The sequence below is a fragment of the Delphinus delphis genome, chromosome 7, assembly GCF_949987515.2.
Source record: "Delphinus delphis chromosome 7, mDelDel1.2, whole genome shotgun sequence".
NCBI classification, from domain to species: domain Eukaryota; kingdom Metazoa; phylum Chordata; class Mammalia; order Artiodactyla; family Delphinidae; genus Delphinus; species Delphinus delphis.
Window position 1 is genome coordinate 61,098,276 of NC_082689.1, and position 24,200 is coordinate 61,122,475.

Genomic DNA, 24,200 nt, shown 5'->3' on the forward strand with positions numbered 1-24,200 from the left:
TAGAGAAAGCCTTTCTGATTACTACTCCATGACTGTGTTTTTAGCAGTAATTGCTCCCCTTAAGATAACCTCACAGAGGTCATTCTTAAACACAGAAAATTGATGATTGATTATCTTGTCACTGCCCTTCCCAATCGGCCACAGTCTAAGCTGGCCATAGGAAAAGGAGAACTCTCTTGAGGTGTCTTTTTAGCAGCAGAAGACAGTGAGGGACCTGAAAGCTCCTTCTGCTGCCTTCACGTCCTATTTTGAGTTGAGGGGCTGCCTTGACAGAAGCAGCTGCCTCAAGTCATTTTGATGCTGGTCTTTACCTTTCTGCTCTTTATATGAATTGAGTTCTGGTGCTGGACCTTTCTCTCTGCTTTTCTTTTGCTTTCACAATAAAGATTTAGTAAAGAAAAAAGAGAAAGATCTGGGACTGGGTTTCAACATTCTCAGCTTTGCCATTAAGTGGATTTGTTACTTGGGCCGAGCACTCTGGTTCTCTGTGCCTCAGTTTCCTAAGCTGTAAAATTGGATTCATAATATGTGCACCAATTATTTAAGTGTTACAGTGAGGGTCAATGATCATAATAGATGTCAACATTCTTTTTAAGGTTTAAAATTTAGGATAGAGTCATATTTAAATACTTAAGAGAACTAATGAAAATTTCAAAGTGCCCTTCAAACCCCCTAAAATAGCTGTTTACCTGTGTCCGAGGTGTCTGAGCTACAATTTGGTCACAAGTTTCACACAACAAAAACTAATTCTGGTTGATTTAAGAGAAAAAAAAAAAAATTTTTAAGGGAGTGTGTGAGAAAGAAAATTTTTGAAACGATATTGAGCAACTCCCACAAATGAAAAATGGGTAAGAAGAAGGAGGGCAGGAAGCAGCCAGGACCATTGCTAAAACCATGTCACCCAAGGCTGCCCCCCCAACTGATGTTGCTGCTGATGCCACCGTCCCCTGCAAAAAAAAACGTGGGGAGGGACTCTCACTTTTGGGTCAGTGAGGCAGGTATTTCTCATTGGCATTACCCATGCTGTGGCACAACCTTCCAATATGGAAGCTGGGAAATAAGCATTTGGCATTTTCTGCCTCTACAGTGAGAAGTAGGCACTGTTTCCCATTGAGACTCATAACATAACATTCATTCCCCAAACGGAGGAGAGAGTTTCAGATGCTGAGTATAAACATCGATGACAATAAATATCTCTTATGTGGGATTTTTAAGGGGAGATGTTTGACTACCTGATGTTGGAGAAACTACAAATACGCATCCAGCAGAACTGGCCTATAGCCTGGGTATGTTCCCAGTGTTCCTGTCTGTGGCCTCTTATCCTTTAAATAGCCTATTCTATTATTTTTTTTTATTGAAGTATAGTTAATTTACAATGTTGTGTTAGTTTCTGGTGTACAGCAAGCTAACAGATTCTGTTATACATATATATATACATATTCTTTTTCATATTCTTTTCCATTATAGTTTATTACAAGATATTGAATATAGTTTCCTGTGCTATACAATAGGACCTTGTTGTTTATTTATTTTATACACGATAGCTTGCATCTGCCAATCCCAAACTCCTAATTTATCCCTCCCACTGCCCCCAAATTTCCCCTGTGGTAACTGTAAGTTTGTTTTCTATGTCTGTGAGTCTGTTTCTATTTTGTAAATAAGTTCATTTGTATCATATTTTAGATTCCACATATGAGTGATATCATATCACTTAGTATGATAGTCTCTAGATCCATCCATGTTGCTGCAAATGGCATTATTTCATCCTTTTTTATGGCCGAGTAATATTCCTGTGTCTGTGTGTGTGTGTGTGTGTGTGTGTGTGTGCACGCGCGTGTGCGTGTGTGTGGAGAGAGAGAGAGAGAGAGAGAATGGATAAAGATGGATATATATATATATATATCTGTATATCACATCTTTATCCATTCATCTGTTGGTGGACATTTAGGTGGCTTCCATGTCTTGGCTATTGTAAATAGTGCTGCAGTGAACATTGGGGTGCATGTATCTTTTTGAATTAGCATTTTCTCCTGATATATGCCCAGGAGTGGGATTGCTGGATCATATAGCAACTCTATTTTTAGTTTTTGAGGAACCTCCATACTGCTTTCCATAGTGGCTGCACCAATTTACATTCTCCCCAACAGTGTAGGAGGGTTCCCTTTTCTCCACACCCTCTTCAGCATTTATTATTTGTAGACTTTTTAATGATGGCCATTCTGACCAGCGTGAGGTGATACCTCACTGTAGTTTTGATTTGCATTTCTCCAATAATTAGTGAAGTTGAGCATATTTTCATGTGCTTATTGGCCATCTAGTCTATTTTTATTAGCTTTAGTTTCTCAAACTTTGGACTTGTTCTTGCTAACACCCAAAACCCACTTCTGACTTCCAACGAGGTCATAGCCACTTGCCCCCCTAAGTCATAACTTGGGGCACAACCCAGAACTGAGGCTGTAAGAGGAAAAAGTAAACCACACAACAATATATACCTCTACCATACTCCATAACATTAGCAAAGAGCTGATTTTTCAGCTAGGATGTAAGTGGCCCAAATTATTAGGATGGGGTCGGCTTTTATATGAGCTCTTTTTTTTAAAACAAATTTATTTATTTATTTATGGCTGCATTGTGTCTTCATTGCTGCGCGCAGGCTTTTCTCTAGTTGCGGCAGGCGGGGGCTACTCTCTGTTTCGGGGTGCAGGCTTCTCACTGTGGTGGCTTCTCTTGTTGCAGAGCACGGGCTCTAGGCGCGTGGACTTCAGCAGTTGTGGCACATGGGCTTAGTTGCTCCACGGCATGTGGGATCTTCCCGGGCCAGGGCTCAAACCCATGTCCCCTGCGTTAGCAGGCAGATTCTTAACCACTGGGCAACCAGGGAAGTCCTATATGAACTCTTAAAGTTATCCTTTCAAGCTTTGGAAATGTTGGTTATTTTCATGATCAGAAATGTTCCCTAAACAGTTTGTGAAGGCATTCTCCTGATAGTGCCTATGAGTGCCAATTAAAATTTTAAAAGCTTCTTTTCACATTTTAATTTGATGAATATAAAACTTAAACCCTGATCTGAAAATGAGAAAGACCTTATCGTATCAAAGTTTTTAAAGAATGCCCCAAATTGTCGAGATACTCACTGAGGTGATAAGGCTAAGTGACTAGTGGGATATTCAGAATCAAGACAGCAGGGAATTGGAAGGCCTCCTGATCTTCCAGTGGATTTGCCAGCCCTCTCTTTGCTTTTACGCAGCAAGAAGAGACTATGAGGTATGTGCTGCAAAAGTTATTTTCAGAGCTGTTAGGATTTAATCACTTCACTGTTTTTAACCGGAAGAACCTTTTATTTCTTTTACTACATTGGAACAAATGTTTAAAAGGAAAGATCAGACAATCCCTGACTTCTTAGAATAATTAACTCAAAGCACTTACTCTTACTCCTTCCCTTCCTATGTTATCATTACTGCCCTTACTCCTTCCCTTCCTATGTTATCATTACTGCCCTTCAACAGGCTGCACAGAGATGAACTCTCTCATTCACTGTGCACTCTTTGGGTACTTGTTAGGTACCTATTTTGTGCCTGGCACCATGCCAGGGAGTGGAAAATTTGATATGAAGCCAAAAAAGCTTGATCTTCAGGGACACAATTTCATGGACCTCTTCCAGGGGTACACCTAGCAATATATATTCACTGGTTATGTATTTTTGCAAAATTTGGAAAAGTAAAATATTTTAACCACAATCGGTTAAGACTATTATCTCTTTCCAATCTGACATCCCTTCTATCATAAGTTTTCCTTGTGTCTGATGACCTTGGAGAGTCTGTGGTCATTTCAGGGATTCAACTAAGGGAAGTTAAGTTAGGAACACATTTTGAGTTTAGTGGTAAAAATTCATGTAGTTGGCAGTCATTTCTGTGAATACTTAAAAGTTATTGCTGGCCGTGCCAGCATGGGAATGGCTGGTAGGTATATTCCTACCCTTCCTTGTGCCAAGTCACCTTCTGCTGTGACCTGAAGGTGCAGAGCCATCGATGATACACTGATTAATATGAGGATGGTCAATTCAAAGAATAACATGTTGATCAACCACACTAGGGAAAAGCATGAACTGTCTTTCTAATCACTATAGAAAATGAACTTATAAATTGTTGTCTCAAGAAAGAGGTAATCAAAGAGTACAAGTCAAAAAAGTAGGAAAAATTGTATCGTAGAGATGTGTCAAGCAGTTAATAAACAAAAATATTTTATTTTTATAAAGTTGATGGTATTTATCAGCTTTTTATATTTGTAATTTGTTGTGATTTCTTCTCACCTAATTTTGTGTTCCTTTGAAGAATCTTCTCTTCCCCAAATTGTATAAGTTTTATGCCCATAGAATTTAGATTTGCCTAAGATATGTAGCTTTGGGAATGCAGATGCATTAAAGCCCAATTCAGTCTTCCAGTTGCTCACAGTCTAGTGGGTCAGACGGACAGGTAAACAAGCATAATGATACAAATGTATCATAATGATACAAATGCTGCAAGGTGGCATCATCTGATCAGTTGGGAGAAAATGGATCCTGTCTTAGTTCTATAACAAAGTACCGTAAACTTTATAAACAACAGACATTTATTTCTCACAATTCTGGTATCTGGAAGTCTAAGATCAGGGTGCCAACATGGTCAGGTCCTGGTAAGAACCCTTTCCTGGGTTGCACACTGGCGACTTCTCATTGTGATCTCACATGGTGGAAAGAGAAAGCTCTGGTCCTTTCATCTTCTTATAAGGTCACTAATCCTATTCATAAGGGCAGCACTCTCATGACCTAATTACTTCTGGAAGACCTCATCTCCAAATGCCATTACATTGGGGGGGTTACAGTTTCAACATTTGAATTTTGAGGGGACACAAACCTTGCATACATTCATGCATGTTTTTTTCTGACAACAAATGGGTGCTTTCTTTCCAACAACAAATATGTCATTCCAACACCAATTCTCCAATTCTCCCACACCAACTGAGTATCCTGCAATTTCACTCAGTTCTGACACTATCCAGAGATAGTGCAGACCCAAGTTAAGGGCTTAGTACCTCAAACCATCCCCACTTCAAATGCCAGTCCCAAGTCCCTGGTCCCCAGACTACCTGCACTTACGTCTGACTTGGCTACAAACTCAGGGGTTCCCGTTACCCTCTCTTGGGTATGATAATTTGCTAGAGCAATTCATAGAACTTAGGAAAAAGCTTTACTTTTGTTTATTGCTTTATTGTAAAGGATGCATCTCAGGAACAGCCACATGTAAGTGATCCGTAGGGGAAGGTATTGGAAGTAGGGTTGGGGTTGGTGCAGAGTTTTCATGCCTTCCTTCTCAGCACATCTGAGTCACCAACCCGGAATTTCTGAATCTCAATGTTCAAGAGTTTTTATTGAAGTTTCATTAAGTAGGCAAGATTAATTAAATCATTGGCCATTGGTGATTGAACTCAATCTCCAGCCCCCATCCCCTCCCTGGAGGGGAGGGTTTGCTGAAAGTTGCAACCCACTAATACTTGTTTGGGCTTTCTGAAACTATCTAGGGGCCCCACCTTAAGTCATCTCATTAGTACAGACTCTGATATGTGTGAAAGGGGTGCCTTAGGAACAACAAAAGACTCCTATCACTCAGGAAATTTCCCAGCGTTTTAGGAGCTCTGTGCCAGAAACTGGGGACAAAGTCCGAACATATATTTTTATTATACCACAATCCAACACAATTAATTTGATTTATAAAGCTAGGAAGTTAGACAATGAAACAAACTTTCCTGAGCCCAGGTACCCAAAACTCTCCTGAAATATCCCGTAAAGTTGCTTTCCCAAAAAGCTTTCTCAGAATCTCCTTTAGAAATTATTCATTTGCCTCAAAGGTGTAATGATCCTTCAATTTTTGCTTTGCTACAGCAAAAATAGGGAACAAATTATGAAGAATATTAAAAAAGACTATTTCTAGTGTGTTTATATGTTATTATCATGAAAATTCAAGTTGGATGTGATGAATTCCTATTTGGATTACATATATTTTTGAAAACTATACACTCTTCAGCATTAAATATATAAGCTATTGACTGTGAAGTGTGAGCTTGCTATCCCATATTTGTAAGATAGAAGAAATGGAGTCTCTGGTTGATTTTTAAGTTTTCTACTAGTTTCTCACTTGTTACATTTTAATGAATTCCTAATGAAACAGGAGGAAAGGGAGCAGGGCACAACCTTTAAAAGAATGACACTGCCCTTGAGGATACGACATAACTAGTTAGAATTGATTAGGCCCAAGATAGCAGAATATTCGACTTCCAGTGGACCTTAAGCTTCGTTATAAGCTCATTGTAATGCCTTAGCGTATGCTAAATGACACACCCACAGGCACCATGACAGTCCCGAGGCTGAATATAAAAGGCCAAAAATTGGGAGGTGGCTCAATTCCTGGAAATCCCTGCCCCTCCCCTGAAGTAGTTGGAATATTTCTCCCACTCATTAACCTATGAAATTACCCAGCCCATAAAAAGTAACCAACCCATATTTTGAGGCCTCTTGCCTTCTGAGATGGCCCACACTCTGTCTGTGAAGTGTGTTTCTCCCAGGGCCATTCTCACCTTCGAGACAGACCGTATCCTGTCTATTGAATGTATATCTCTCTACGTAAATCCAATTCTTACCTATCACTTTATCTCTCACTGAGTTCTTTCTGCAACCAGACATAAAGAACCTGAGCTTCATTAAGTCCTGAAACCAGGTGTGTGATATCAATTAAAAGATAGTGGGTTCAAGTCCCCATCTGAGTTGTACAGTTTCACTACCATTCATTAAATCATGGGCTTCAGGTCCTTAGTCAGATGCTTCATCGCCTTCCTATGGGGAAAGGAGAAAATCAGATTCAACTTACATCAGTTTTATTAATAGCACCATTTTTGAGAAGATAAATCAAGTGAGGTGTATGGACTAGCTATGCCTATGCCTTCATCATAGATAACTTAATTTTTAAATGGTTCTATCCTGTTAAGAAGTGTTTAAAATTTTGATTAAACTAAAAACTCTCTTTGAAGATGCAGGTTGGCCAGAGCAGATTGTAAAACTGCAGGGCTTAGCAAAGAAGTCACTTAAACCAACTGAGAAGTAATGAAGGAGGAAGTTAATTGAGTGAATTAGTAATTTGGTTACTAGGGAAAATGTTTCCTGTTAAAAGGAAACAAAGTGGTTAGACACAGACTTTGGACAGCCCAGGAGAGTAAAGGGGTTCAAAACATGCCACCCCAAAATATGCCACTTTGGCATGGGGATTTTTAGCTGAAGGCCCAGCAACCTCAGGAAAGCTTTTTAAATGCCCACCCCCCTCCATTAACTACCTAAAAGTAAGTGTAAATTTCTCCATTTGTAGGAGGAAAATCTACATTTATAAAGGAAATTTTCATTAGAAAGGGTAACCGGACCAGGAAGAGAATTACTACCAGAAATAACTTTTTCCCCTGAGTGGCTTATTTGCATAACAAGGCATTCATTATTTACCAAGTATTTCCTCCTCTCACCTTCCCAGAAATTGCCTCACCCCCTCCACCACCTAGAAGCCCCAGACACCTGTCTCTTTCCTCAGCTCAGGAAGGTATGTGTCTTAATTGTCTGGCTGCTTTTTTTAATTGAAGCATTGTTGATTTACAATGTTGTGTTAGTTTCAGGTGTACAGCAAAGTGACTCAGTTATATATGCATGTATATGTATATATATATATATATATATATACACACACACACACACACACATAGGTATATATTCTTCTTCAGATGCTTTTGAAAGAAACTGCCTTTTCAGCCTCACTCATACTTTTGTGAAGCTCCTTTGCCCATAATTTAAAAAATGTCTTCTTCCTGTTAATCTGTCTTATGTCAATTTAATTCTTAGGCCAGCCACAGAACCTAGAAGGGTAGAAACGAAATTTTTTCCTCCCCTATAAGAACATGATTTTTTTTCTGAGCAGAAAGAAGAAAGAGCAAGGAAAGGAGATACTAGAGAAAGATTGATGCAATTTAAAGACATGGAAGTCATACTATTCAAAATTCTGAATTAGCTTATGCAAAAGGAGAAACACCGTGATGTCTATTATGATTTTTAAAGAGTGATTTTTTTCATAGCATGCCGTGGGCCTGAAAGCTTTAAAACTGAGGGGGGGGGGTGGTGGGGAGTGGGGAAGGTTTTTCTGAAAAGCAAATGAGAAAAATCAAGATTTTGTTAAGGAATGGCTGTTAATGACATAGTAACAAAATTTTGTATCTGAATTTATTTGACTACTTTTAAAGTTTGCTTAATTTTGTATAGTATCTAAAATATGTTTACATATTTGTAACCAGTGTTTCTGTTTAGTAAAGTGTTTAAGAATGCTATCTTCAAAGACAGCTGAGACTGGATTTTAATTAAGGCGGGCAACCTAAATTCTCTGAGCCTCAGTTTCTTTTTTTGTAAAAGTGGAATAATAATTGATAGTGGCTTGCTGAGAGGATTAAGTAATGAAAGGCTTGACAATGTCTGGTCAGTCAGAATACCCAAATAAGAATTGGTTTATGCCCAAGCCTTTGAACAAGTAACCATTATCCAGTAGCTCTCTATAAGACTGATTGTCAGAGCACAGCTATCCCTTTGTCCCATCAAGTGTCATGGAATCATAGAAAGTCTAGAGGTCACCTCATCGATTCTCCCCACCAAGGCAGGAATCTGCTCTGCAATGTCCATCACTTGCACCTGAACACGTCTCCTCTGGAGAAGTCACTACTTAGTACAGTGGCCCATCTTGTTTTAGAGTGACTCTATCAGGAAATGTTACCTAACAGTCAGCCAAAATCTGCCCCTCACTTCTACTCTTGGGTCTTTGTTCTGCCACCTGGAATTCGCACAGTCAGCCACTTCCTTATTTCAAGTCAGCAAATTACCCTGCCCCCGCTGCCATAGGCCTTCCCTTTCCCAGGCTCTTTTCCCCCCAGTCCCACTGCTGCAGTTTGGGGTCCATGAATAGACGGAAAAGCTTCATGGGGAGGGTACTTCTGAGCACAGCAATTTGAAGAGAGGATCTTTTGCAATTTTTTGTTTAGGGTCAAGATAGAAAGCATAATTTAAACTGACACAATGGCTATTCACTTTATCAATCATCTGTTACACAATAAAATCAGAACAGAGCTGCTCTTTTCTGTGAGAAAGTGTCAGCTGAGGAGGATAGAGACTCCTCTTGCCACTGACCTAGACTTCACTATAGAAATCAAAGAATGTTGGGTTCTTCAGTCAAGTATATCCTAATCGGGAGCATGGGAAAATAGAGCAGAAGCTGGTCACTTCGTTACTGAGGGACCAAGAAAACAGTGGATGAATGGGGCCCATAGTGTGTGTGTGTGTGTGTGTGTGTGTGTGTGTGTGTGTGTCCTCTCTCCTCTCCTCTCTCTTTGTCTTACCCACTTAGAAGAGGTCTTTTGGTAGAGAAAAGCATCAAGATTTAAAGCACAAGAGAGTTTGGGTTTGCAAATGATTTAACCTTGTCTTCTTTTATAGCCCTCTCTGGTGGTTGTATTTTCCAGGGTCTGATTTTAATAATAATAGCTACCATTTACCAACCACTTACTATGAGGTAAGGAATTGTTCTAAGCAACTGAGCATATGAACTCATTCAATCCTCAAAGCAACCACTGGGGGAGAGACTATTATTATAATCAGTTTATAAATGAAAGAAATAGAAGAAGGAATGGTTGAGTATCCTGCACAAGATTGAATAGCTAGTAAAGGGCCAAATGAAGCTTCAACTCTAGAACCTGCCTGCTGTCCATGATGTAGTATCCTCTTCCCTGTAAAAGAGAATGTTTTTCTCTAAGCCCTAGACTAACAAAATTACCAAATGATTTTGACAAGCTGTACTGCCTTTCATGGCAGGGGATAAGCTATCCAACAAAATCTATGCTATGTCAGAATCTTCTGTTGGTGTTCAGTTTGCTTATGAAACAACCATAAAGTGAGCTGAATGGCCTTGAGTCTCATTTTTACTTTGCTGAAAGAAATTGCTTAAGGAACAGTTACCCTGAAACACTCTTAAAATTGCGTGTCTCTTCAAGGTCAAGTAAGGCAATCTTTATTCTTGGACCCCGGACTCAGCACATTATGGGGTTCTCAAGACATTCCAGTAAGATACCTTTGCCACTTCTTAATTTATTGCCTCTCAGCTCCAAATTCACTGTTCATTGCCTGCTCTACAAAAATGAAGCTGAGCCCTTTAAATATGTTTCCTTTGCCAGTTGACATAATCTTAAGCTTTGTCATTCGGGGCTGCTGGAGAGACATTTCAGGAAGATGTTTTTCTTGCTGGCTCCTGTGTGCCTTGCAGCAGGCTCCTACAGTGTAGGTGGTTTCTCTGGCAACCAGCGATAGGTGAGTTTTCTCCAGAACTGGGCTACTGCGGTGGGCGGTGGTCAGCAGTACCCAGTAGCCAGCAGTCTACCTTGGCACTCCACTCGGAATGTTTTGTAGTGGACTGCCTCCAGCAAGATACCTCTCCTTTAAAAACTTTTCTGAGGAAGGTGTATTTCCAGCAAGTTGCCCTAACATGGCACCACAGGGACTTCTCTGCCATTCAGTGAGTCATACACCCCGCCCCCTTGAACAAGGTCTGACTCTCAGCCTAGAGGGGCTGGCAGACTCTTCCATGATTACTCTAACTCAGCCCTAGGGGTAGTGGCTGCTCCATTACATCTGCTATTCCTATATTATTTAAAATTCTCCTTACCTCTTACTACCCATTCCCTCATTACTCTGATCCTCTATTATGGTTAATAATTCTTTATATTAAGCTTCCTCTGCTCAAATTACTGTATGGTTTCTGCCTCTTGATTGGACCTTGACTGATACAGTGCCTCCATTGTACAATTTGAATGTTGATCCTCCTCAACTATATAGTTTAGATAACTAAAAGGCTCTGTTTAGTCAGGATTCTTCTTGTTGCAATTAAGAGTAATCTAATTCAAATTAGCTTAAATACAAAAGAGTTTAGGGCTTCCCTGGTGGCGCAGTGATTGAGAGTCCGCCTGCCGATGCAGGGGACACGGGTTCGTGCCCCAGTCCGGGAAGAGATCCCACATGCCGCGGAGCGGCTGGGCCCGTGAGCCATGGCCGCTGAGCCTGCGCGTCTGGAGCCTGTGCTCCACAACGGGAGAGGCCACAACAGTAAGAGGCCCGCGTACCGCAAAAAAAAAAAAAAAAAAAAAAAAAAAAGAGTTTATTGGTCCAAAACACCAAACCTCAAAAAACGGCAGAAATGAGGGGTTCAGTGAATCAAACACTACCATGTCTCTGTCTCTGTCCTTCTTTCTTTCTTCCTTTTCTGCTTCTTTCTTTCTTCATTCCTTCCTTCCTTTATTTTTAATTGAAGTATAGTTAATTTATAATGTTGTGTTAGTTTCAACTGTACAGCAAAGTGATTCAGTTATATATATATATATATATATATATATATATATATATATATTCTTTTTTAGATTCTTTTCCATTATAGGTTATTACAAGATATTGAGTATAGTTCCCTGTGCTATACAGTAGGTCCTTGTTGTTTATCTATTTTATATAGTAGTGTGTATATGTTAATCCCAAACTCCTAATTTATCTCCCCAAACCCCCAGCTCTCCCCTTTGGTAACCATAAGTTTGTCTTCTGTGTCTGTAAGTCCATTTCTGTTTTGTAAATAAGTTCATTTGTATCATTTTTTTAGATTCCACACATATGACATCATATGATATTTGTCTTTGTCTGACTTACTTCACTTAATATGATAATATCTAGGTCCATCAGTGTTGCTGCAAATGGCATTATTTCACTCTTTTTTATGGCTGAATAATATTCCATTGTGTATATATACCACATCTTCTTATCTATTCATCTGTCGGTGGACATTTAGGTTGCTTCCATGTCTTGGCTATTGTAAATAGCACTTCTATGAACACTGGGGTGCTTGTACCATTTCGAATTAGAGTTTTCTCCAGATACATGCCCAGGAGTGGGATTGCAGTATCATATGGTAACTCTATTTTTAACTCTTTTTTTTTTTTTTTTTGGTACGCGGGCCCCCCACCGCTGCGGCCCCTCCCGTTGCGGAGCACAGGCTCCGGACGTGCAGGCTCACCGGCCATGGCTCAGGGGACCAGCTGCTCCGCGGCATGTGGGATCCTGCCGGACCGGGGCACGAACCCGTGTCCCCCGCATCGGCAGGCGGACTCTCAACCACTGCGCCACCAGGAAAGCCCCTATTTTTAACTTTTTAAGGCACCTCCATACTGTTCTCCATAGTGGCTGCACCAATTTACATTCTCACCAACAGTGCAGGAGGGTTCCTTTTTCTGTCCTTCTTTCTTTCTCTTTCCCTCTTTCCACCCCAAACCTTGCTTCTATTTTTATCTGCATGTGATCTCATCGTTTCAGGACAGGTATAACTATTTCTGTAAGATGATACGGAAAAACCCGAACGAAAATTTTGGCCAACCTAATATCATCTAGAATCATGGCTGCATTTGTGTCTAGGCTTTATAATTCTGTATGTGACTCCCACCCTAACCCTCAAAAAAATGATTATTTTCTTACATCTCCAGTTAGAAGAATCTTGAGGAAGACACTTGACCTAACCTAGCCTGAGCCGTGTGCCCGTCATAGACCAATCACTATGGCCATCCTGAGTCACATGCTCAGCTCTGTGGCCAGAGAAGTAGGTACAGTGATTAACAATGGACAAAAGATTCACTTGTTTGGAGTGGTGAAAATTTTGATTTTTTTTTTTTTTTTTTTTTTTTTAAGAAAAGGGGGGACTTCCCTGGTGGTCCAGTGGTAAAGAATCTGCCTTCCAATGCAGGGGACGTGGGTTCGATCCCTGGTTGGGGAACTAAGATCCCACATGCCACAGGGCACCTTATCCCACACGCGCCACAACTACAGCTTGCGCGCCTCAACGAGAGAGCCCTGCCGCAAACTACAGAGCCCACGTGCTCTGGAGCCCCCGCACCACAACTAGAGAGAGAAAACCTGTACACCATAACTGGAGAGAAGCCCGCATGCTGCAAGTAGGAGCCCACACGCCACAACGAAAAAGATCCCACACGCCTCAGTGAAGATCCTGCGTGCCACAACTAAGACCCAACGCATTCAAAAAAAAAAAGAAGAAAAAGAAAATAATAAAAAAAAGGATGATGTTTTGAGCAGAAAGAACTGTAATTTTTTTTTTTTTTTTTTTTTTTTTTTTTGCGGTACGCGGGCCTCTCACTGTTGTGGCCTCTCCTGTTGCAGAGCACAGGCTCCGGACGCGCAGGCTCAGCGGCCATGGCTCACCGGCCTAGCCATTCCGCAGCATGTGGGATCTTCTCGGACCGGGGCACGAACCCGTGTCCCCTGCATCGGCAGGCGGACTCTCAACCACTGCGCCACCAGGGAAGCCCCAGAACTGTAGTTTTTTGAGATATAGGTGCAAGCTTCATGAACTGAAAAAGAGAAAGTATTTCTGGTTAAAAACAAAATGTCATTCATAGTTCTTTGGTGATTAAGTAATAATAGTCACTTTTTAAACCAATCGACCAAGGTAACAATTGTTAGCACATTTCCCCAGTCCAACAAGACTTAAGTGTGGCAAGTATTATTGGTTACCTATGGACAGCCAGTCCCTCCCATATTGCTTACCAGTAGAACCCTGATTTGGTTCAGCCTTACCATGACCATGTACTCAGTGAAGGAGGCCCTCTCCAGCCCCAAAGAATGAGCCTCTGTTAGCAAACATTGTGGAAACTCCGTTTTCCTTGCCATTGATTGTTTAGGAATGGGTGTGTGAGGCACTTCTGGCAAATGAGGTGTGAAAGAAACTTTTCTGGGGTGAGTGGTAGCTTCTGGGAGGGAGGAAAAACTGCCCTTTTTTGATGTCTCTCCTTTGCTGTATGAGGGGAAGGTTTCTGAAGGTGAGGCAACCATCTCAGAACTATGATGAGACAAGCAAGGGGACAAAACCCAACACGCTGGGGATGGAGCAAGAACACAGGGAAAGAGCCAGTCTTTAATGACACTCCTGAGCTCTTAAATTAACCAACCTGTAAATCACTCTATCTCCAGAATTCCTATGTGGAAAAATTAATTCCTTATTGTCTAGCCACTTTTAGTTGGGTTTTCTGTTATATACAACAAAAAAGCATTAGAATGAAAACCTGAGACATCTCTTACCATCAGCTTTATATCAGGAAATATCATATTTGATTGGGAAGTCAGATCCCTTTATCTTATGAAGAAGTAAGAATTGAAGTATTAAGAGTAAAAAAATCAGCTAGAGTACCTCTAACCTCAGAATCACCCAATATCATTGGGTCAACTCCCACACACAGTCTGATGTCCACACAGATTTAGATCCAATCCATATAAGGCAAATGTGCCTCTCTTTACAAGTGGATACAGCCTTTAAAAGACAAAGAAAAAAAAAATCGCCCTTTCCAAAGCAATGTCATTTACCAGAGAGACAGACACAGACATTTGAAATCCCTTATAGCCTTCACAGCCCATGTGGGCATCTCTCATTTGGAATGCCATCTGCTGAGCTCTTCCAAAACTGTTCTCAACAGGTAATTCTATCTGTGAGGAATACATTCAACTGACATGCAGCTACTTGGTTTCTCTCAACAGGAATGAAGGATATATATATATATATATATATGTACTCCACATTGATATCTTCCTTTTATAGTTTTTTCTGTACTACACAGTTTAGCCCGTAAATGTATTCTGATTCTTTAATTCTTACCTTTTTAAAATGTCTCTTCTTGTTATAAAGATTACAATTTCCTAGGAGGCAACATAGTAGAGGAAATGTGTGCTTTGGTCTCAGAATCATAGCTTAAAATCTTGGTTCTCCTACTTACTGTCTTTGGGAAGTTATTTAGCTTCTGAGCCTCAGTTTCTCCCCTATAAAATGTGAATAATAATATGTCCTTTCATAATGGCATCACTCACTTCTACAAAACATTTTATTCTGTAAGTCATCACATTTTTTAAGTATACTGATCTTAAGTCAGACAGGGATTTTAGATGGAAGAGAATATTATTCCTTGATTCTCAATGTTGGGCTCTTAGTGGAAAGCAGTTGACTCTGTATTTTCTTCTCACGATCTCACAGAAGAATAAAGAGGACTTCAGAACTTTTCTGCTGGCACAGTGGTTAAGAATCCACCTGCCAGTGCAGGGGACATGGGTTCGATCCCTGGTCCGGGAAGATCCCACATGCCGCGGAGCAACTAAGCCCATGTGCCACAACTGTTGAGCCTGCGCTCTAGAGCCCGCATGCTGCAACTACTGAAGCCCACGTGCTGCAACTACTGAAGCCTGTGCACCTAGAGCCCATGCTGCGCAACAAGAGAAGCCACCTGAATGAGAAGCCTGCGCACTGCAACAGAGAGTAGCCCCTGCTCGCTGCAACTAGAGAAAGCCCGTGCACAGCAATGAAGACCCAATGCAGCCAAAAAAAAGCTTAAAAAAAAAAGGGATTTCAGACCCTTCTGATTCATCAGTATGGACAGCAGAGCTGACAAAGAACTTCTTCCTACTATAATCACATAAAAATGCTGGATACAATATTACTTAATCATTTTTTAATGTGAAAAAATTAAAGAAAAAAGCAAGAGAAATAAAACAATGAAAAAAAAAAGGAGAAAACAATGAATTATGGAAATAAAGCTAAAACTCAAAACCAGAGTAATAAGAGCCAGAAGTTGCCAATAGCTCAGGGTAAGACCAAACCAGGATATTGGCCATAGGGAATGGGTGCTGAGTGGCAGCACCAGTAGTGTGAGGACTCTGTAAGATTTCCAAGTAGGGTAATCTACCTAGAAGCATCATAATGGAATAGCAGGACATTAAAGACAAAGGAAAAATCTTAAAAAACTAACAGCAGGGAAAGACAAATTGCCTACACTGGATCAACAGCTGGATAGACAACAAAATAGAAGTCAGAGCCAAATGGAATTAATGTCTTAAAAGTGCTAAGAGAAAATAACTGTCATCTTTGTATATGCCTAATAGACCTCAAAATATAAAAAGGAAAAATGAACAGGATCAGTTTACAAATCTAGAATCATAGTAGATTTTAATACATCCATCCAAAACTGATAGATCAAAGACTCAAAAAAACCCAGTAAGCTTCTAGAAGACTAGAACTACATAATTATCAGCTTCACATAAAAACAGTACTTCACCATAAAAATTATAAAATAGCCATTCTTATTTATACTTTTTGCTGCGTTGGGTCTTCGTTGCTGCTCTGTGTCTTTGTTGCTACGCTTGGGCTTTCTCTAGTTGTGGCAAGTGGGGGCTACTCTTTGTTGCGGTGCACAGGCTTATTGCGGTGGCTTCTCTTGTTGTGGAGCACGGGCTCTAGGCACACAGGCTTCAGTAGTTGTGTACGGGCTCAGTAGTTGTGGCTCGCAGGCTCTAGAGCACAGGCTCAGTAGTTGTGGCACATGGGCTTAGTTGCTCTGTGGCATGTGGGATCTTCCCGGACCAGGGATCAAACCCGTGACCCTTGCATTGGCAGGCGGATTCTTAACCACTGCGCCACCAGGGAAGTCCCCAAATACCCATTCTTTTCAAGCACACATAAACTCTTTAAAAAATAAATCATACATTAGGGCATAAAAAAGAGAGAAATACCAAAAAATTGATATATTTTCTCTAAATAAAATTTTAAATGAATTATTAAAAAGATGGTAAATAAATGAACAAAACCCTCATGTATTTTAGACACTAAAAAATATACTTTTAAATAATTTACTTTTCAAAGAAAAAATTAAGAGAGAAATAAAAAATATGTAGAACCAAATGACAATGAAAATGCCTCGGTAAAATTTGGATACATCTAGGAGAGTATAGCCTTAAATGCATGTGTATCAGATAATAGAAGTGTTAAAAAGCCATGAGCTCAATCTTGAAGAATCTAGAAAAAGAGCAACGGAGTAAATTCAAAGGTCACAAGGTGGCAGCAAGAGAAGAAATAAAAACAAGACTAGAAATTCATGAAATAAAAAATGAAGAAACAAGGGCTTCCCTGGTGGCGCAGTGGTTGAGAGTCCGCCTGCCGATGCAGGGGACACGGGTTCGTGCCCCGGTCCGGGAAGAGATCCCACATGCCGCGGAGCGGCTGGGCCCGTAAGCCATGGCCGTTGAGCCTGCGCGTCCGGAGCCTGTGCTCCGCAACGGGAGAGGCCACAACAGTGAGAGGCCCGCGTACCGCAAAAAAGAAGAAACAGCAGAGATAATCTTATATTTTGAAAGACTAGTAAAATAAATGTTTGGTGATAAACCAAAAATATGCAGGAGGTACAAATAATGATATCAGTAATGAAAGGGGTTCATAATTACAAAGGAAGGAAGAACATTTAAAGCCACAAGAAATTATTATATCGTCACATGAAATTGCCAATATTCAACCTTTTGACCTTATATAATAAAACCACAATTCCAAGTCATTATGAACAACCATAAACACAAACATTTGAAAACATAAAGTGGCAAATTTTCCAGACAAATATAAAAAACCAGAATTAACTAAAAAGGGAATTTTAAAGCTTTAATATACTTACAGCATTAAAGAAATTAAATTAGAGTGAAAAAAAAAAATCCATCTCCCAAACAGAATAAGGCCCAGACAGTTTATAGCCTGGTGTTAGCAAACCTTCAAGAAACAACAGTTAACATCTACATATTCTCTTCAAGAGAATAGAAAAATAGAGGGGAAAAAAGAAAACAAAATACTATTGGACTTTCCTGGTGGCACAGTGGTTAAGAATCCGCCTGCCAAAAAAAAAAAAAAAAAAGAATCCGCCTGCCATTGCCGGGGACGCGGGTTCAAGCCCTGGTCCGGGAAGATCCCACATGCCACAGAGCAACTAAGCCCATGCACCACAACTACTGAGCCTGTGCTCTAGAGCCCGAGAGCCACAACTACTGAGGCCACGTGCCACAACTACTGAAGCCTGCGTGCCACAACTACTGAAGCCTGCGTGCCTAGAGCCTGTGTTCCGCAACAAAGAGAAGCCACCACAGTGAGAAGCCCGCCCACCACAACAAAGCGTAGCTCCCACTCGCTGCAACTAGAGAAAGCCCACCTTCTGCTACGAAGACCCAACACAGCCAAAAATAAAATAAATTAAATTAAAAAACAACAACAACTATTAGTTCCACTTCAAGGTATCCATCTTAGAGAAATTCTCACATGTGTGTATATATAAGGATAGGGAGATACATCCTGGGTTGATCCTGACCACAAAGTTTATAATACCCCAAATCATAAAAGAGTAAATCTCTTTCAACAGAGGAATGGATAAATAAATTGTGAATATTCATGCCATAGTCAAAATAAGTAAATCAGAGCTATATGTATCTGCATAGGGAAATCTTAAAATATTAATATTCAGTGAAAAAGCAAGTTGCAAAAGTAAATGTACAGGGTGATATCATTTACAGAAATCTTTTAGTCTTACAAAGATAGTGTCTGTACATAAACAACTGCAAATTCTTTGCAGATACGAAGGTAGTAAAAGTATTAAAACCTACAGAGCAGCAACACTTAGGATTGTTGTTACAACTGCAGATGAAGTGAAATAGAAGAAGGTTGAGGAAGTTATTTTAATGATATCTGTGCCATTTTATTTGTAAGAGTTGAAGTAAATAGTTGTAGTGGATTGAATAGTGGCCCCCCCAAAAATATGTTCCACAAACAGCCTGTGAATATGACCCTATTTGGAAAAAAGGTCTTTGCAGATGAAATTAATTTACGGATCTTGAGATGAGAACATCCTGAATTAGGGTGGGCCTTGAATCTAATGACAAGTGTAGTCATCCTTTGGTGTCCACAGATGACTGGTTCTAGGACCTACTGCGGATACCCAAATTCAGGGATGCTTAAGTCCCTTATATAAAATGGTGTGGTATTTGCATGTAACCTACACATATCCTCCTGTATACTTTAAATCATCTCTAGATTACTTATAATATCTAATACAATGTAAATTATATGTAAATAGTTGTAAATACAATGTAAATGTTATGTATATAGTTGCAGGAGTATGGCAAATTAAGTTTTCCTTTTTGAAACTTTCTAGACATTTTTTTCTGAATATTTTCCATCTGCAGTTGGTTAAATCTGTGGATGCGGAACCCGTGGATACGAAGGGCTGACTGTACCCTTAGAAGAGGAGAGAAGGGGAGAAGACACACAGAGGAACACCAAGGATTGCTGGCAGCCACTAGTGATGGGATGGAAAAGATTCTCCCCCTGAACCTCCAGAAGGAACCAACCCTGCTGACATCTTGATTTTGGACTTCTGGAATCCAGAACTGTGAGAGAATAAATTTTTATTCTTTTAAGCCATGAAGTTTGTGGTAACCTGTTATGGCAGCCCTAGGAAACTGATACAATGGTGCAAAAAGTAAAAATATGTCAAATCTGGGAGGTTTATGGGTACTATTCTCTGCATTTTCTATATATTTCAAACAACTCATAATTTTAAAGCATATATATATATTATATATATTTCATGAAACCTATGAAAAAATGCGTCTTCGTGTCTCCCAACTGCTTTTGGCTCCCGAGATACCTGCAGGCTCGACAGTGGAGGATAGTGACAGAACTCTTCCCCATTTCTCCTTTACATAACTCTGGCCATTTCACCAAAAAAATTTTATAGTTCTTGCTTTTGGTGTTCTCCATAGAACATTCAGAAATTCTTTTTTTTTTTTTAATTAATTATTGGCTGTATTGGGTCTTCGTTGCTGCATGCGGGCTTTCTCTAGTTGCAGCGAGAGGGGGCTACTCTTCATTGCAGGGCACGGGCTTCTCATTGTGGTGGCTTCTCTTGTTGTGGAGCATGGGCTCGCGTGGGCTTCAGGAGTTGTGGCATGTGGGCTCAGTAGTTGTGGCTCTTGGGCTCTAGAGCAGAGCTCAGTAGTTGTGGCGCATGGGCTTTGTTGCTCCGCGGCATGTGGGATCTACCTGGACCAAGGATCGAACCTGTGTCCCCTGTTTTGGGAAAATTGGCAGGCGGATTCTTAACCACTGTGCCACCCGGGAAGTCCCCAGAAATTCTAGCATCAAGCCCAACATTAGCATTTTCAAGAATGGTTACACAAAGTTTTTTTAATTTCTTTATTATTTATTCAAGACCATGTAGTATAATTTAAAGTGTTTGTGGCAGTTAATGGATGATGAATTGGAAGGTGGGATTCTGGAAATGTATATTAATTTTTCATACTAATCATTATGGAAATAATTACCTTTTATTAGTCTTTTGTACTGTTAAATTTCCTTCTCCTGGAATATAACCTTGACCTGCAATATGAACTCCTAAACAGAGGTGGCCACTTACTAACATGGGTGGAACTTAAGAAGGGCGAGAAGAACAGCAAGGTCTTATGCACTGGAACTAGAGCTTTATGCAAACTCAGAAAGTCTCTCTCTCTCTCTCATCAGTCAGCTTCCTCTACTAATTAACTCGTCATGCCTCTGACTCAAGATGGCACAGGATGTATGGTGAGGTACAAGTTAGAAATTGTTTTAGCAGGTGTCTGTGTTCTTAGGTGGAAACAATAACTAAACCAGGAACCAAGTTTCATTGTTAATGAAGGAATCCTTTGAATGCCCCCTCCTTAATCATGTAAATATAAGGGCCATTAGCACCTTTCTCTTGAGGAAAGGACTTCTTGGGACAGAAGAACAGAGACCCTCTACCCATTTTTTCTTAGAAATGAAGTCCAGTAGCCTATCAGGGTCAACCAAGGTGGGCCTGTCCTCTGGTGGAAGAGGACAATACAGTTTCCAAAAAGATGGCACCTTCCAAAGGGGAGGGTGAGTTTAAACTGGCGACCTGAACTAAACATAAAATTCTGATAGCTGGATTCTCTGTGAGACCCAGCTCTCCTGGCACTGTGTTGAATAAGTGAATGCAAGTCAACAAAGGTCTGATCTTAGAGGCCAAGTACGAGACTCTGGGCTAACGAAGACAGGCAGTCATCCACCAGTAGGCACAAGACCAGCACTGAAGCATGATGCTGTGTGGCAGGGACAAGACTAATACTGCTAGTAAACTAATCACCTTTCTAGTTCTTTCTTTTTGAGGTTTGACAGGGTGGATCCTTTTGCACTAAGAAAGCCCCTGAGAGCCTTGCACAATTCAGGGGGAAGTCCTCACAGAGGAGACCCTGGAAAAGTACATGTGAGAACTTGAGTAAATTATTGGAAAAATGAAAGACGTAGGACCATATTGTTCCTTAAGCTGAAAAAGTACATCTTACAGGTGACACATAAGCCTTTTCAGCTCGAGAATCTACCACTGAGCGAACATCCTTCTGGGTCTCACATTTAAATTCCCAAGTGAATGGATCTAATTACCTTGCCCAGGTAAGGTGTCCATTTCTGGTCCATGCAGCTAGGACCTCAGGAGGAGGAAGGCCAGTTGTCAGCATTGAGTAGGCAATTATTGACAGAAAGGTCAATATTGACATAATATTGACATAAGAAAAGAGATGAGCCATGTTGCTTAGAAGAGCACAGTCTTTGGGACTTTCCTTATGGTCCAGTGGTTAAGAATCTGCCTTCCAGTGCAGGGGACGCAGGTTGGATCCCTGGTCTGGGAACTAAGATCCCACATGCCATGGGACAACTAAGCCTGTGCGCTCTAGAGCCCACGCACCACAGCTAGAGAGAAGCCCCACACACTGCAACTAAGACCTGACGCAGCCAAATAAATAAATAATAAATAAATAGAAGAGCACAGACTTTGAGCCAGAAGGACATGAATTTAAATGCTGGAGAGTTCATTTATGAGCTGAATCACCTCAGGAAAATTAATCTCTCTGGGCCTCAACTTCCTTATCTGTAAAGTAGGCATAATAATACCAACCTAATAAAATAGTTGTGAATATTAAATACAGTAAAACTATAAAATGCCTTGTACAGTTCTTGGCACATAGCCTATTCTCAGGAAAGAGCAATGTTATTTTCAACTCTACAAACAAGAGTTAGGTGTCCTTTCAAGGTGACTCTTATATTTCAGGGTATGGTTTTCTGAGATTGTAAATGCTTTGAGATTCTTTGGGAAAATGTACTATATTGTGAAGAAATTTTATTTGTGTTGTGTTTCTGGTTCAATGACTTGTCATAGAGATAATACCAGAGAGGACTATAATATTTTTCTGGCTGTATGTCCTATAATTGTGAGTGCATTAGAATTCTTATGGTTGCAAATGAAAGAAATCCAACTGGTTTAAATGGAAAAAGAGTATTTACTGACTCATGTAAATGAAAAGAGCGCAAGGTTGGTGGCTTTGAGATTATTTGGATCCAGGTACACAAAAGATAAAGCCAGGAATCTCTTAGTTCTGCTTTCCTCTGTATGGCTGCACTGTCTGACAGGCTCTCCTGAAGTGGTAGCAAAGATTCCAGAAGCAACTCCAGGCTTACATTCTATCCATTGGAAAGAGAGTATCTCTTTCTTAATAGTTTCAGCACAAGACCGGAGGGAGACTCTCATTGGCCCAAACTGGGTCACATGCCCATCTCTGAACCAGTCATGAGGGCAAGACATACTGATATACTCATTGGCCGGGTCTGGATCCTGTATTCATCACTAGAGCCTGAGGATGGGGGAGGAGGTCAGCTCTACCTGGCGACGGGTGGTAGGGAGCCTCAAAGTATTACTGGGGCATTTTTACTAAAAGAAAGAGGATGGGGATGGTACACTGGAGAGGAAAACAAACAAAACAATGCCTACAGAAGGAACTGCGGCTGTGGGAGGGAAATTAAAACAAAGCAACTACACCCTGTTCTTTTGTTGCTACAAAATAAAATCTATATCTACCTCATGGTGGCTACAGAAATATATTTTCTAATCCTATTTGAAAGAAATTATGTAAATCAGACCAATAATGTATTCTTGGGTGACAAAAATGAGGCCAATGACATGAAGACTGACTTACCAGAAGCTGCAAATAGATTTCATAAGAGTGGTTTTCACGCTTATCTGGAAGATTTTTTGTGTGCATGACCACTACCCTAACCAGCTAATCCTGTAACAAAGGAAATTGCCTTCTGTCACTTTGCTTGTATGAAATATTTCTGGAGGTGGCTTGCCAACTTCAGCCAGAATTATAGAACTAATGAGTTTTTAGCTACCATATGCACAGAGTGTAATAATAGCAGGTTCTAGGCAAATGTTGTCTACTTGCTTCTGGGAGTGCTTTCCCTTCATGATATGAGCAGATGCCCGAGGCTCTATTAAGAATTCTGTTTTCTTCATAAATCTGTACAGTGACATGGAGTCCTCATATTCTAGTGAAGTCATTTTTATATGGAAAACATGGCCCTTGTTACCCTGTTTCTCCTGGGGTTTTAACCTCTGTTATATAGAGACTGGCCTTTATTATGTCAGAATTGAGTACCAGATGCTTTTTAGGAAATTTGGCAAGTTAGAAATTTCTGATAGGTCTTCTGCTCTGTTGATGCCTTACGTATTTATGTGAAAGCAAGCAAGATTTTAACTTCCTAATACTTCTTGCTACTTATATTAAAATGATATTTGTATCTAGTCCAGTGCTTTGTGCTAATTACTGTAACAGTCAGATTAGGCTAGATTAGGCTGATTGTAACAAATGACCCCAAATTTCAAGGGTTTACAGTAACAAAAGCTTATTTCTCATTCTCACTACATGTTCCAGCATTTTCCATGGATTACCATAGTTTGTTTCCTTGGGGCTCTGGTATGTGGGACTCCATCAAGGGAAATCCATAAATACTCACAGAAGACTATAAGGGGCGGGTGGAAATCCTATAAATTTATAAATTAGGATGCTTTATTTTTAAAACTAATACCAGAAGGGCTTCCCTGGTGGAGCAGTGGTTGAGAGTCCACCTGCCGATGCAGGGGACACGGGTTCGTGCCCCGGTCCGGGAAGATCCCACATGCCGCAGAGCGGCTGGGCCCGTGAGCCATGGCCGGTGAGCCTGCACGTCCGGAGCCTGTGCTCCGCGACGGGAGAGGCCACAACAGTGAGAGGCCCGCGTACCGCACACACAAAAAAACCTAATACCAGAAAACCCAGCTCTGTCCATTGATAGTGCCTAGAAGCAACTAGCCCAATAGCAATGAGTATACTTAGTGCCCAG

General features: G+C 40.6%; 1 protein-coding gene across 1 annotated transcript in view; it reads left to right on the forward strand.

Annotated features, from left to right (window-relative positions):
• METTL8 (methyltransferase 8, tRNA N3-cytidine) overlaps positions 1-19,264 on the forward strand; it is a 152,396-nt gene extending 133,132 nt beyond the window's left edge. The window contains exon 14 of the mRNA XM_060016601.1: positions 19,175-19,264. Within this exon, the coding sequence (XP_059872584.1) occupies positions 19,175-19,219 (45 nt within the window). The 3' untranslated portion in view covers positions 19,220-19,264. The remainder of the gene's footprint in view (positions 1-19,174) is intronic.
• Positions 19,265-24,200: the final 4,936 nt, after the last annotated feature.